General features: G+C 45.3%; 1 protein-coding gene across 14 annotated transcripts in view; it reads left to right on the forward strand.

Moving 5' to 3' along the window:
* Positions 1 to 15,780, forward strand: part of dlg1a (discs large MAGUK scaffold protein 1a) — a 380,448-nt gene that overhangs the window by 327,649 nt on the left and 37,019 nt on the right. For 7 of the 14 annotated variants that reach the window (XM_045687910.2, XM_045687907.2, XM_045687909.2 and 4 more), the window contains 3 exons: positions 3,718 to 3,820; positions 8,620 to 8,661; positions 11,825 to 11,875. In XM_045687910.2, coding sequence (XP_045543866.1) covers positions 3,718 to 3,820; positions 8,620 to 8,661; positions 11,825 to 11,875 — 196 coding nt within the window. Of the gene's footprint in view, positions 1 to 3,717; positions 3,821 to 4,264; positions 4,287 to 8,619; positions 8,662 to 11,824; positions 11,876 to 15,780 lie in introns of all 14 variants that reach the window. The other 7 variants (XM_082957073.1, XM_045687911.2, XM_082957074.1 and 4 more) reach the window with 3 other exon arrangements.

Below are 15,780 nucleotides of genomic sequence, written 5' to 3' on the forward strand. Positions count from 1 at the left end.
TTAGGTGACCTGTAGAGGATCTCTGTTAGGTGACCGGTAGAGGATCTCTGTCAGGTGACCGGTAGAGGATCTCTGTTAGGTGACCGGTAGAGAATCTCTGTTACAGTATCAATACTATTATGGAAATATTGCTTACAATAAGATATTCTTCAAGATAGTTGTAGTTTTAAGCTTTGTGAAATCCATAAATAATTCAGTAAAACTAAATCACACATCATTACAAACGTTATCCCATGATCTAATATTATACCATGTGTTGACAATCGTCTCACGTCATCAGTATGACTGGTTCAGAGCAGTTTTACTAATGACTTACAGCAGTGGTCCCCAACCTTTTTGGGTTAGTGTGCCACCAACTGAATGTTGCTCTGCCCAGAGTAACCCTGAAGTACCCCTTCATGTGCATTTTACCAGTAAACACATGATCTCATGAGTCTTATCAAGTACCTCATGTGGATAGGCCAAGTACCCCCGAGGGGTCCTAATTCTCCTGGTTGGGAACAAAGGACTTAGATTGCACCTCCACTCCTTCCACACTTAGGGCTGATTTTAAAGTTTACACAGAAACCAGAGAGTCTAGTCACGGTTCATCAGAAAGAACACAACCTTTTTAAAACTGAACATGCTACTTTTCATTACACTACACTGACATATTATTTTATTTTATATAGATACAATATTTTTGCTGTTTATAATATTTTAGATCCACACAGATTTCAAGTTGTCATTCCATCCATAATTATATTGTGAAGCTGTTTTTTTCACATGACCAAAATGAACGTACCATTACTGTTTAATGTACTAATTACTGTTTAATGTACTAATTACTGTTTAATGTACTAATCTCTGGCTGTCTGAGGTGGTCTGTGTGTGAGAGGCTGTATAGTTAACAGCATGTCCAGATCTCCCGGCGAGAGAAAACACTCTTGTTATTCAGCTAAAATATTTCCCCACCTGAGTCTCTCAGAGGAGAAGTGTGCTGCATTGACACACTGGTGCGTTTCATCCACACGCACAGATTCTATACAGATCTGATCAGTGGCCGTATTCACAGTGCGTCTCAGAGAAGGACTTCTGATCGAGGATCAGATTTCACCTCTTAATAATCCTGATCTAAAAGGCAAAACTGATCCTAAATCAGCACTCCTATTCTGAGACTCTTTATGAATAAGGGAGATCATTAGATTGTTATATCGTGTTGATGTGGTTCCTGGGATCTCTGAGGAGGGCTGATCTAGGATCTGTTTTGGATTAAATAAGAGTATATGGACAGGGGGGAAGCTGATCCTAGATTAGGTCTCTTACTCTTGAGATTCCCTGATGAATCTGCACAGACCTGTATAGATAGAATGTGTATATGGAAGGCATCCTTGTGTTGTAACATGGCACCCAGACAAATGCATGGCCTGTATAGTGCAGAGGCCTGATATACGCTTGCCATTGATGTCAAACTGCTTCCACTACCTACACTCACCAACCACCTCTCTCCTTTCTACTTTCCATGCATACAATCCAACCTCACCTTCCTCATATTTTTTCTCCTTGCTTTTTTGTGTGTTGATCAGTTTCTTAAATCTAGCTGAAGCAATTTATCCGTTATGGTGATGTAGGAAGGGATCTTGTTTTTATAAATGAATGTCTAAAAAGGCTTGATACAAGGAGTGTGATACTTCCTTCCTTTATAGAAGGAGCGTGATACTTCCTTCCTTTATAGAAGGAGCGTGATACTTCCTTCCTTTATAGAAGGAGCGTGATACTTCCTTCCTTTATAGAAGGAGCGTGATACTTCCTTCCTTTATAGAAGGAGCGTGATACTTCCTTCCTTTATAGAAGGAGCGTGATACTTCCTTCCTTTATAGAAGGAGCGTGATACTTCCTTCCTTTATAGAAGGAGGGTGATACTTCCTTCCTTTATATACAAGGAGCGTGATACTTCCTTCCTTTATATACAAGGAGCGTGATACTTCCTTCCTTTATATACAAGGAGCGTGATACTTCCTTCCTTTATATACAAGGAGCGTGATACTTCCTTCCTTTATATACAAGGAGCGTGATACTTCCTTCCTTTATATACAAGGAGCGTGATACTTCCTTCCTTTATATACAAGGAGCGTGATACTTCCTTCCTTTATATACAAGGAGCGTGATACTTCCTTCCTTTATAGAAGGAGCGTGATACTTCCTTCCTTTATATACAAGGAGCGTGATACTTCCTTCCTTTATATACAAGGAGCGTGATACTTCCTTCCTTTATATACAAGGAGCGTGATACTTCCTTCCTTTATATACAAGGAGCGTGATACTTCCTTCCTTTATATACAAGGAGCGTGATACTTCCTTCCTTTATATACAAGGAGCGTGATTCTTCCTTCCTTTATATACAAGGAGCGTGATACTTCCTTCCTTTATATACAAGGAGCGTGATTCTTCCTTCCTTTATATACAAGGAGCGTGATACTTCCTTCCTTTATATACAAGGAGCGTGATTCTTCCTTCCTTTATATACAAGGAGCGTGATACTTCCTTCCTTTATATACAAGGAGCGTGATGCTTCCTTCCTTTATACACAAGGAGCGTGATACTTCATTCCTTTATATACAAGGAGCGTGATACTTCCTTCCTTCCTTTATACAAGGAGCGTGACGCTTCCTTCTTTCCTTTATACAAAGAGCGTGACGCTTCCTTCCTTCCTTTATGCAATGAGCGTGACGCTTCCTTCCTTTATACAAAGTGTGATGCTTGCTTCCTTCCTTTATACAAAGTGTGATGCTTCCTTCCTTCCTTTATACAAAGTGTGATGCTTGCTTCCTTCCTTTATACAAAGTGTGATGCTTGCTTCCTTCCTTTATACAAAGTGTGATGCTTGCTTCCTTCCTTTATACAAAGTGTGATGCTTGCTTCCTTCCTTTATACAAAGTGTGATGCTTCCTTCCTTCCTTTATACAAAGAGTGTGAAGCTTCCTTCCTTCCTTTATACAAAGAGTGTGAAGCTTCCTTCCTTCCTTTATACAAATGGCATGATGCTTCCTTCCTTCCTTTATGCAAAGAGTGTGAAGCTTCCTTCTTTCCTTTGCATGCTTAGACAGAGTATTGGGCTAGTGTTGAAGACTTTGAACCTTTCTCACTCCAATCCTTCTCCCTGTTTTAATTCAGTATGGCTATGGGGTGTCTTTTCATCCTTCTCCCTGTTTTAATTCAGTATGGCTATGGGGTGTCTTTTCATCCTTCTCCCTGTTTTAATTCAGTATGGCTATGGGGTGTCTTTTCATCCTTCTCCCTGCTTTTATTCAGTATGGCTATGGGATGTCTTTTTATTAATTTGTAATTTATTTGGTCAGATGTCTGATAATTTCTTTTCATTTACTGAGCTGACTCGGTAGCCATCGCGGTCTAAAATACTTATTCTGTTGTCGTTCAATTCATCCAGATCATAATTCATAAGTTACCCTAATCTGAAGCTATAGAGTTAAATTGACTCTAAAGTCAAAGTGATCTGGACGCAAAGGTCAGAATTACTTCCTGCTTCATGGTAACAGATTGTCAGTTGTGTGCACTTAAACTAAGATGTCTGCCAAGTCCAGCTCAGAGGGTTGTGGGTAACTGTCCTGGATTTGTTTTGTTTACACCAATACTAGACACCTTCCTCCATCCTTCCCTTTCTTGTTTTACCCCGTTCCACCCGCCATCCCTCCATCCCTCCCTCACTCTCTTCCCCAGCAGTCATTCAATGACAAGCGTAAAAAGAACCTATTTTCACGAAAGTTCCCTTTCTACAACAAGAGCAAGGAGCACAGCGAGCAGGAAACGAGCGATGTTGACCGTAAGTAAAGCGTTATGGAGACGGACGGTCACTAGAACAGTAGGTCAGGGCAGCCTCACGCACAGGAACTGTACAGGAACCGTACAGGAACTGCCAGACACAACAACTAGCCCTGCAGCAGCTAACCCTAGTACCAAGGTAGAGCATTGGCCTTTAATAACTAGGGCCATGACCACCAGGAAAGACTCCGGGCCCCAAGTTGTAACCATACTTAGCTCAACCACCTCTCTAAACCATAGCTCTACCTCAGGACTCCTCTGTGGACTTGGCCTGCATCTCCGCTCCAGTAGCTTTGAGCATTGCTCATTGATTTATCAGTTGGTTGGTTTCGACCATTTGGGTTCAGTGCAGCGCTGCGGTCGTTGTGTCTGATGGTTGAACAGCGTGTTATGTTCCAGTAATGAATGTCTCTCTTGTGGTTGTGTCTCCTGTTTTGCTTCACAGGACCCTGATGACAAAGGACTGAGTAAGTCACACAAGGTTTTCCACTGTCACACAACCAACCATCTACAGCTCATCCCAGGCCCCGCAGTCATATAATATTGTCATCCAAGTCCTTAATAGGACTTTCACAGTCATCAACACCTGTCATAGACATCCAGCTTCTAACGCTTTGACAGTCGGCTTAGTTTAATAACTAACATATACAGCGGTGTGCTTGTACTTCTATTCTGTTCAGAGCACAAACAGTACCCCTCTGAACACATTGCATCCACATAGCACTACATAGCCCAACACATCCACATAGCACTACATAGCCCAACACATCCACATAGCACTACATAGCCCAACACATCCACATAGCACTACGTAGCCCAACACATCCACATAGCACTACGTAGCCCAACACATCCACATAGCACTACGTAGCCCAACACATCCACATAGCACTACGTAGCCCAACACATCCACATAGCACTACGTAGCCCAACACATCCACATAGCACTACGTAGCCCAACACATCCACATAGCACTACGTAGCCCAACACATCCACATAGCACTACGTAGGCCAACACATCCACATAGCACTACGTAGCCCAACACATCCACATAGCACAACATAGGCCAACACATCCACATAGCACTACGTAGCCCAACACATCCACATAGCACTACGTAGCCCAACACACTCATATCTAACAGATAGTCTTCCCTTCAGCCTCTGTACACTGTGTTCAAACAGCAGGACATCAGGGTCGTTAGGTAGACAGCACAACAATACTAATATCATCAGCACACTGAATCATGCAGTGTGGTGATGTCACTTAATCACTGGTGATTCATTGGTGGGTATTGTACGGCAGATCATGCAGGCTGATTTTTCCACGGTTACAGGCTCCTCCTTAGAGAGTAGGACCACTATTGCTATTTACTTCCCCTTACCCAGCAAAGATGGAGATGGGCTAATTTAGAAACAGTAGAACAGTGGTTCTCAACATACAGTAGAACAGATGGTTCTCAACGGACAGTAGAACAGATGGTTCTCAACGGACAGTAGAACAGATGGTTCTCAACGGACAGTAGAACAGATGGTTCTCAACGGACAGTAGAACAGATGGTTCTCAACGGACAGTAGAACAGATGGTTCTCAACGGACAGTAGAACAGATGGTTCTCAACGGACAGTAGAACAGATGGTTCTCAACGGACAGTAGAACAGATGTTCTCAATGTACAGTAGAACAGGTGGTTCTCAACGTACAGTAGAACAGGTGGTTCTCAACGTACAGTAGAACAGGTGGTTCTCAACGTACAGTAGAACAGTGGTTCTCAACGTACAGTAGAACAGGTGGTTCTCAACGTACAGTAGAACAGCGGTTCTCAACGTACAGAAGAACAGGTGGTTCTCAACGTACAGTAGAACAGGTGGTTCTCAACGTACAGTAGAACAGGTGGTTCTCAACGTACAGTAGAACAGGTGGTTCTCAACGTACAGTAGAACAGGTGGTTCTCAACGTACAGTAGAACGGTGGTTCTCAACGTACAGTAGAACGGTGGTTCTCAACGGACAGTAGAACAGGTGGTTCTCAACGGACAGTAGAACAGGTGGTTCTCAACGGACAGTAGAACAGGTGGTTCTCAACGTACAGTAGAACAGGTGGTTCTCAACGTACAGTAGAACAGGTGGTTCTCAACGTACAGTAGAGCAGTGGTCCCCAACCTTTTTGGGTTAGTGTGCCACCAACTGAATGTTGCTCTGCCCAGAGTAACCCTGAAGTACCCCTTCATGTGCATTTTACCAGTAAACACATGATCTCATGAGTCCTCATGTACTCCCTGTGGATAGGCCAAGTACCCCAAGGGTCCTAATACTCCCTGTATATAGGCCAAGTACCCCCAGGGGTCCTAGTACACGCTGTGGATAGGCCACGTACCCCAAGGGTCCTAATACTCCCTGTGGATAGGCCAAGTACCCCCAGGGGTCCTAATACACGCTGTGGATAGACCAAGTACCCCAAGGGGTCCTAATACACCCTGTGGATAGGCCAAGTACCCCAAGGGTCCTAATACTCCCTGTGGATAGGCCAAGTACCCCCAGGGGTCCTAGTACACCCTGTGGATAGGCCACGTACCCCCAGGGATCCTAGTACACCCTGTGGATAGGCCACGTACCCCCAGGGATCCTAATACGCCCTTTGGATAGGCCACGTACCCCCAGGGATCCTAATACACCCTTTGGATAGGCCACGTACCCCCAGGGATCCTAGTACACCCTGTGGATAGGCCACGTACCCCCAGGGGTCCTAATACAACCTGTGGATATGCCAAGTACCCCAAGGGTCCTAATACTCCCTGTGGATAGGCCAAGTACCCCCAGGTGTCCTAATACTCCCTGTGGATAGGCCAAGTACCCCCAGGGGTCCTAATACACCCTGTTGATATGCCAAGTACCCCAAGGGTCCTAATACTCCCTGTGGATAGGCCAAGTACCCCCAGGGGTCCTAATACTCCCTGTGGATAGGCCAAGTACCCCCAGGGGTCCTAATACACCCTGTGGATAGGCCAAGTACCCCTAGGGCTCCTAATACACCCTGTGGATAGGCCAAGTACCCCCAGGGGTCCTAATACTCCCTGTGGATAGGCCAAGTACCCCCAGGGGTCCTGATACACCCTGTGGATAGGCCAAGTACCCCCAGAGGTCCTGATACACCCTGTGGATAGGCCAAGTACCCCCAGGGGTCCTGATACACCCTGATGATATGCCAAGTACCCCCAGGGGTCCTAATACACCCTGTGGATAGGCCAAGTACCCCCAGGGGTCATAATACACCCTGTGGATAGGCCAAGTACCCCCAGGGGTCCTAATACACCCTGTGGATAGGCCACGTACCCCCAGGGATCCTAGTACACCCTGTTGATATGCCAAGTACCCCCAGGGGTCCTAGTACACCCTGTGGATAGGCCACGTACCCCCAGGGGTCCTAGTACACCCTGTGGATAGGCCAAGTACCCCCAGGGGTCCTAATACACCCTGTGGATAGGCCAAGTACCTCCAGGGGTCCTAATACACCCTGTGGATAGGCCAAGTACCCCCAGGGGTCCTAATACTCCCTGTGGATAGGCCAAGTACCCCCAGGGGTCCTGATACACCCTGTGGATAGGCCAAGTACCCCCAGAGGTCCTGATACACCCTGTGGATAGGCCAAGTACCCCCAGGGGTCCTGATACACCCTGTTGATATGCCAAGTACCCCCAGGGGTCCTAATACACCCTGTGGATAGGCCAAGTACCCCCAGGGGTCCTAGTACACCCTGTGGATAGGCCAAGTACCCCCAGGGATCCTAGTACACCCTGTGGATAGGCCAAGTACCCCCAGGGGTACTAATACACCCTGTGGATAGGCCAAGTGCCCCCAGGGGTCCTAATACTCCCTGTGGATAGGCCAAGTACCCCCAGGGGTCCTAATACACCCTGTGGATAGGCCAAGTACCCCCAGGGATCCTAGTACACCCTGTGGATAGGCCAAGTACCCCCAGGGGTCCTAATACACCCTGTTGATAGGCCAAGTACCCCCAGGGGTCCTAGTACACCCTGTGGATAGGCCAAGTACCCCCAGGGATCCTATTACACCCTTTGGATAGGCCAAGTACCCCCAGGGATCTTAGTACTCCTGATTGGGAATCACTGCAGTAGAGAAAACAGTCATTTGAATAATCTAGGGGACTTAATAGACATATTAGAAAGTCTGCTGTGTAGTCCAGGAGACTCTGGAACATACCACTGTCAGAATCACCTTGGTGTTGGGGTCCTTTTCCGTTGAATGTATTTCTGTTCCAACCCCTTGGCTGTCTTAAGAACCTTCAGGAGTCCTGGATGTTGTGCTTTTTCAACCATCATTTAAATAAAAACATATTTTTACTTCACCTTTTATTTTTTCAGGTGAGATATAATCTATTTTACAAGAGAGACTTGATCCAAAATGGCCGCAGGGTCAACGTGTTGGAAAGAAAAGCATGAAAACACACATTAACATTGGTCATTAACATGGTCATTTACCTTGATGTGATAGGACCTACCGTGATCTAATGGAAGGATGCAAGGGGAAGGTCTCCCAGATATACCGTCATAATGCCCTTCACATAATACTGCCCTTCACAAAACCTAACTATAGAATGCACAATACAATGTTCCCACCTCCTTACGGTTCCTAGCACTGCCCTCTCCTGGTGTTCCTGGGTATCTCTGTGTCTTCATGTTGTCACCTTGTATTAAGTTACCTCCATAGACGTCATCGGTGGGATGGGTGTATCTGTAAATGTGTTTCTGTGGTGCTGACATTCCCTTTGTTATACTTTCAGAGCATGTTACCTCTAACGCCAGTGATAGTGAAAGTAGTTACCGTAAGTCCTGGTGTGCCTCTCCTTCTCTCTCTCCTTCCCTCTCTCCATCCCTCTCTCCTTCCCTCTCTCCTTCCCTCTCTCCATCCCTATCTCCTTCCCTCTCTCCTTCCCTATCTCCTTCCCTCTCTCCATCCCTCTCTCCGTCCCTCTCTCCATCCTTCTCTCCATCCCTCTCTCCTTCCCTCTCTCCATCTCTCTCTCCATCTCTCTCTCATCCCTCTCTCCATCCCTCTCCTTCCCTCTCTCCATCCCTCTCCTTCCCTCTCTCCATCCCTCTCTCCATCCCTCTCTCCATCCCTCTCTCCCTCTGTCGACCGTTGGCTCTATTCTGTAATAGTTGTTTTTCCGCTTCTCTGTTGTCATGTTGCTGGTGCTCTGTCTACTGTGTGTGTTTGGTCTGAGCAGCATTCTGAGGGTCACACATTAGAGTCCCCAAGCTGCTTCCTTCATGGATGCATGTTGAAATAGCAGTCATTTTAGGAGGTTTACTGGACTGATATGAAACTGATGTGGATCTTTAGCAGTGTGTTTGTGTGAGAGAACATAGAAAGAGTCTATAGTGTGCTCTGCTCTCTACAGCTGTTAAATCTGCTGCTGTTAAATCTACAGCTGTTAAATCTGCTGCTGTTAAATCTACAGCTGTTAAATCTGCTGCTGTTAAATCTACAGCTGTTAAATCTGCTGCTGTTAAATCTGCAGCTGTTAAATCTACAGCTGTTAAATCTACTGCTGTTAAATCTACAGCTGTTAAATCTGCTGCTGTTAAATCTGCAGCTGTTAAATCTACAGCTGTTAAATCTGCAGCTGTTAAATCTACAGCTGTTAAATCTACAGCTGTTAAATCTACTGCTGTTAAATCTGCAGCTGTTAAATCTGCTGCTGTTAAATCTACAGCTGTTAAATCTACAGCTGTTAAATCTACTGCTGTTAAATCTGCAGCTGTTAAATCTGCTGCTGTTAAATCTGCAGCTGTTAAATCTACAGCTGTTAAATCTACTGCTGTTAAATCTGCTGCTGTTAAATCTACAGCTGTTAAATCTACAGCTGTTAAATCTACAGCTGTTAAATCTGCAGCTGTTAAATCTGCAGCTGTTAAATCTACAGCTGTTAAATCTACAGCTGTTAAATCTACTGCTGTTAAATCTGCAGCTGTTAAATCTGCTGCTGTTAAATCTACTGCTGTTAAATCTGCAGCTGTTAAATCTGCTGCTGTTAAATCTGCTGCTGTTAAATCTACAGCTGTTAAATCTACAGCTGTTAAATCTACAGCTGTTAAATCTACTGCTGTTAAATCTGCAGCTGTTAAATCTGCTGCTGTTAAATCTACAGCTGTTAAATCTACAGCTGTTAAATCTACTGCTGTTAAATCTGCAGCTGTTAAATCTGCTGCTGTTAAATCTGCAGCTGTTAAATCTACAGCTGTTAAATCTATAGCTGTTAAATCTGCAGCTGTTAAATCTACAGCTGTTAAATCTACAGCTGTTAAATCTGCTGCTGTTAAATCTACAGCTGTTAAATCTACTGCTGTTAAATCTGCAGCTGTTAAATCTGCTGCTGTTAAATCTACTGCTGTTAAATCTGCAGCTGTTAAATCTGCTGCTGTTAAATCTACAGCTGTTAAATCTACAGCTGTTAAATCTACAGCTGTTAAATCTACAGCTGTTAAATCTACTGCTGTTAAATCTGCAGCTGTTAAATCTGCTGCTGTTAAATCTACAGCTGTTAAATCTACAGCTGTTAAATCTACTGCTGTTAAATCTGCAGCTGTTAAATCTACAGCTGTTAAATCTGCTGCTGTTAAATCTGCTGCTGTTAAATCTACTGCTGTTAAATCTGCTGCTGTTAAATCTGCTGCTGTTAAATCTGCAGCTGTTAAATCTGCAGCTGTTAAATCTGCAGCTGTTAAATCTGCAGCTGTTAAATCTGCAGCTGTTAAATCTACTGCTGTTAAATCTACAGCTGTTAAATCTACAGCTGTTAAATCTACAGCTGTTAAATCTGCTGCTGTTAAATCTGCTGCTGTTAAATCTACAGCTGTTAAATCTGCTGCTGTTAAATCTACAGCTGTTAAATCTGCTGCTGTTAAATCTACAGCTGTTAAATCTACTGCTGTTAAATCTACAGCTGTTAAATCTACAGCTGTTAAATCTGCTGCTGTTAAATCTGCTGCTGTTAAATCTACAGCTGTTAAATCTACAGCTGTTAAATCTGCTGCTGTTAAATCTGCTGCTGTTAAATCTACAGCTGTTAAATCTACAGCTGTTAAATCTGCTGCTGTTAAATCTGCTGCTGTTAAATCTGCTGCTGTTAAATCTACAGCTGTTAAATCTGCTGCTGTTAAATCTACAGCTGTTAAATCTACTGCTGTTAAATCTACAGCTGTTAAATCTACAGCTGTTAAATCTGCTGCTGTTAAATCTACAGCTGTTAAATCTACAGCTGTTAAATCTGCAGCTGTTAAATCTGCTGCTGTTAAATCTACAGCTGTTAAATCTACTGCTGTTAAATCTACAGCTGTTAAATCTACTGCTGTTAAATCTACAGCTGTTAAATCTACAGCTGTTAAATCTACAGCTGTTAAATCTGCTGCTGTTAAATCTGCTGCTGTTAAATCTACAGCTGTTAAATCTGCTGCTGTTAAATCTACAGCTGTTAAATCTGCTGCTGTTAAATCTACAGCTGTTAAATCTACTGCTGTTAAATCTACAGCTGTTAAATCTACAGCTGTTAAATCTGCTGCTGTTAAATCTACAGCTGTTAAATCTACAGCTGTTAAATCTGCTGCTGTTAAATCTGCTGCTGTTAAATCTGCTGCTGTTAAATCTACAGCTGTTAAATCTGCTGCTGTTAAATCTACAGCTGTTAAATCTACTGCTGTTAAATCTACAGCTGTTAAATCTACAGCTGTTAAATCTGCTGCTGTTAAATCTACAGCTGTTAAATCTACAGCTGTTAAATCTGCTGCTGTTAAATCTGCTGCTATTAAATCTGCTGCTGTTAAATCTACACTGATCTGATAGATGACAACAGGCAAATACTGGTAGACAAACACACACACTCATCGCATGCCGACAGCTAGTCTAGCTCCTAACCCTAATCACAGTGACCACTGCACCGATACTGTTCGTCTAAACATGGTCGCCTGTTCTGTCCGTCCAATCAGGTGGCCAAGAGGAATACGTCCTGTCCTACGAGCCAGTCACACAGCAGGAAGGTAAGACACAGCTTACATCCTCATCTCTGTCACGCATCACCTGTCACACACACATCACCTGTCACACACACATACACACATCACCTGTCACACACACATCACCTGTCACACAACACATCACCTGTCACACAACACATCACCTGTCACACACATCACCTGACACACACACATCACCTGTCACACACACATCACCTGTCACACACACATCACCTGTCACACACACATCACCTGACACACACACATCACCTGACACACACACATCACCTGACACACACACATCACCTGACACACACACATCACCTGACACACACACATCTCCTGACACACACACATCACCTGTCACACATCTCCTGACACACACACATCACCTGTCACACACACATCACCTGACACACACACATCACCTGAAACACAACACATCACCTGTCACACACACACATCACCTGTCACACACACACATCACCTGTCCCACACCACACATCACCTGTCACACACACATCACCTGTCACACACACATCACCTGTCACACACACATCAGCTGTCACACACACATCAGCTGTCACACACACATCACCTGTCACACACACATCACCTGACACACACACATCACCTGTCACACACACATCACCTGTCACACACACACATCACCTGTCACACACACACATCACCTGACCCACACACATCACCTGACCCACACACATCACCTGACACACAACACATCACCTGACACACATACATCACCTGTCACACAACACATCACCTGTCACACACACATCACCTGACACACATCTCCTGACACACACACATCACCTGTGACACACACATCACCTGTCACACACACATCACCTGTCACACACACATCAGCTGTCACACACACATCACCTGTCACACACACATCACCTGACACACACACATCACCTGTCACACACACATCACCTGTCACACACACACATCACCTGTCAAACACACATCACCTGACCCACACACATCACCTGACACACAACACATCACCTGACACACATACATCACCTGTCACACAACACATCACCTGTCACACACACATCACCTGACACACATCTCCTGACACACACACATCACCTGTGACACACACATCACCTGACACACACACATCACCTAACACACACACATCACCTGTCACACACACATCTCCTGACACACACACATCACCTGTCACACACACATCACCTGTCACACACACATCACCTGACACACACACATCTCCTGACACACACACATCTCCTGACACACACACATCACCTGTCACACACACATCACCTGTCACACACACATCACCTGTCACACACACATCTCCTGTCACACACACATCTCCTGTCACACACACATCACCTGACACACACACATCACCTGTCACACACACATCACCTGACACACACACATCACATCACCTGTCACACAACACACATCACCTGACACACACACATCACCTGACACACACACATCACCTGACACACACACATCACCTGTCACACACACATCACCTGTCACACACACATCACCTGACCCACACACATCACCTGACACACATACATCACCTGTCACACAACACATCACCTGTCACACACACATCACCTGACACACATCACCTGTCACACACACATCACCTGACACACATCTCCTGACACACACACATCACCTGACACACACACATCACCTAACACACACACATCACCTGTCACACACACATCTCCTGACACACACACATCACCTGTCACACACACATCACCTGTCACACACACATCACCTGACACACACACATCTCCTGACACACACACATCTCCTGACACACACACATCACCTGTCACACACACATCACCTGTCACACACACATCACCTGTCACACACACATCTCCTGTCACACACACATCTCCTGTCACACACACATCACCTGACACACACACATCACCTGTCACACACACATCACCTGACACACACACATCACATCACCTGTCACACAACACACATCACCTGTCACACACACATCACCTGACACACACACATCACCTGACACACACACATCACCTGTCACACACACATCACCTGACCCACACACATCACCTGACACACATACATCACCTGTCACACAACACATCACCTGTCACACACACATCACCTGACACACATCACCTGACACACACACATCACCTGTCACACACACATCACCTGTCACACACACATCACCTGTCACACACACATCACCTGTCACACACACATCAGCTGTCACACACACATCAGCTGTCACACACACATCACCTGTCACACACACATCACCTGACACACACACATCACCTGTCACACACACATCACCTGTCACACACACACATCACCTGTCACACACACACATCACCTGACCCACACACATCACCTGACACACAACACATCACCTGACACACATACATCTCCTGACACACACACATCACCTGACACACACACATCACCTAACACACACACATCACCTGTCACACACACATCTCCTGACACACACACATCACCTGTCACACACACATCACCTGTCACACACACATCACCTGACACACACACATCTCCTGACACACACACATCACCTGTCACACAACACATCACCTGTCACACACACATCTCCTGTCACACACACATCACCTGACACACACACATCACCTGTCACACACACATCACCTGACACACAGACATCAAATCACCTGTCACACAACACACATCACCTGACACACACACATCACCTGACACACACACATCACCTGACACACACACATCACCTGTCACACACACATCACCTGGTACACAACACATCACCTGTCACACAACACATCACCTGACACACACACATCACCTGACACACACACATCACCTGTCACACAACACATCACCTGTCACACAACACATCACCTGACACACACACATCACCTGACACACACACATCTCCTGACACGCATCTCCTGACACACATCACCTGACACACACACATCACCTGTCACAGACACATCTCCTGACACGCACACATCACCTGACACACATCTCCTGACACACACACATCTCCTAACACACACACATCACCTGACACACACACATCACCTGACACACACACATCACCTGACACACACACATCACCTGACACACATACATCACCTGTCACACAACACATCACCTGTCACACACACATCACCTGACACACATCTCCTGACACACACACATCACCTGTGACACACACATCTCCTGACACACACACATCACCTGACACACACACATCACCTAACACACACACATCACCTGTCACACACACATCTCCTGACACACACACATCACCTGTCACACACACATCACCTGTCACACACACATCACCTGACACACACACATCTCCTGACACACACACATCTCCTGACACACACTCATCACCTGTCACACACACATCACCTGTCACACACACATCACCTGTCACACACACATCTCCTGTCACACACACATCTCCTGTCACACACACATCACCTGACACACACACATCACCTGTCACACACACATCACCTGACACACACACATCACATCACCTGTCACACAACACACATCACCTGACACACACACATCACCTGACACACACACATCACCTGACACACACACATCACCTGACACACACACATCACCTGTCACACACACATCACCTGTCACACAACACATCACCTGTCACACAACACATCACCTGTCACACAACACATCACCTGACACACACACATCACCTGACACACACACATCACCTGATACACACACATCTCCTGACACGCATCTCCTGACACACATCACCTGACACACACACATCTCCTGACACGCACACATCACCTGACACACATCTCCTGACACACACACATCTCCTAACACAC

Source organism: Salmo salar, chromosome 10, assembly GCF_965601325.2.
Source record: "Salmo salar chromosome 10, fSalSal1, whole genome shotgun sequence".
Classification (NCBI taxonomy): domain Eukaryota; kingdom Metazoa; phylum Chordata; class Actinopteri; order Salmoniformes; family Salmonidae; genus Salmo; species Salmo salar.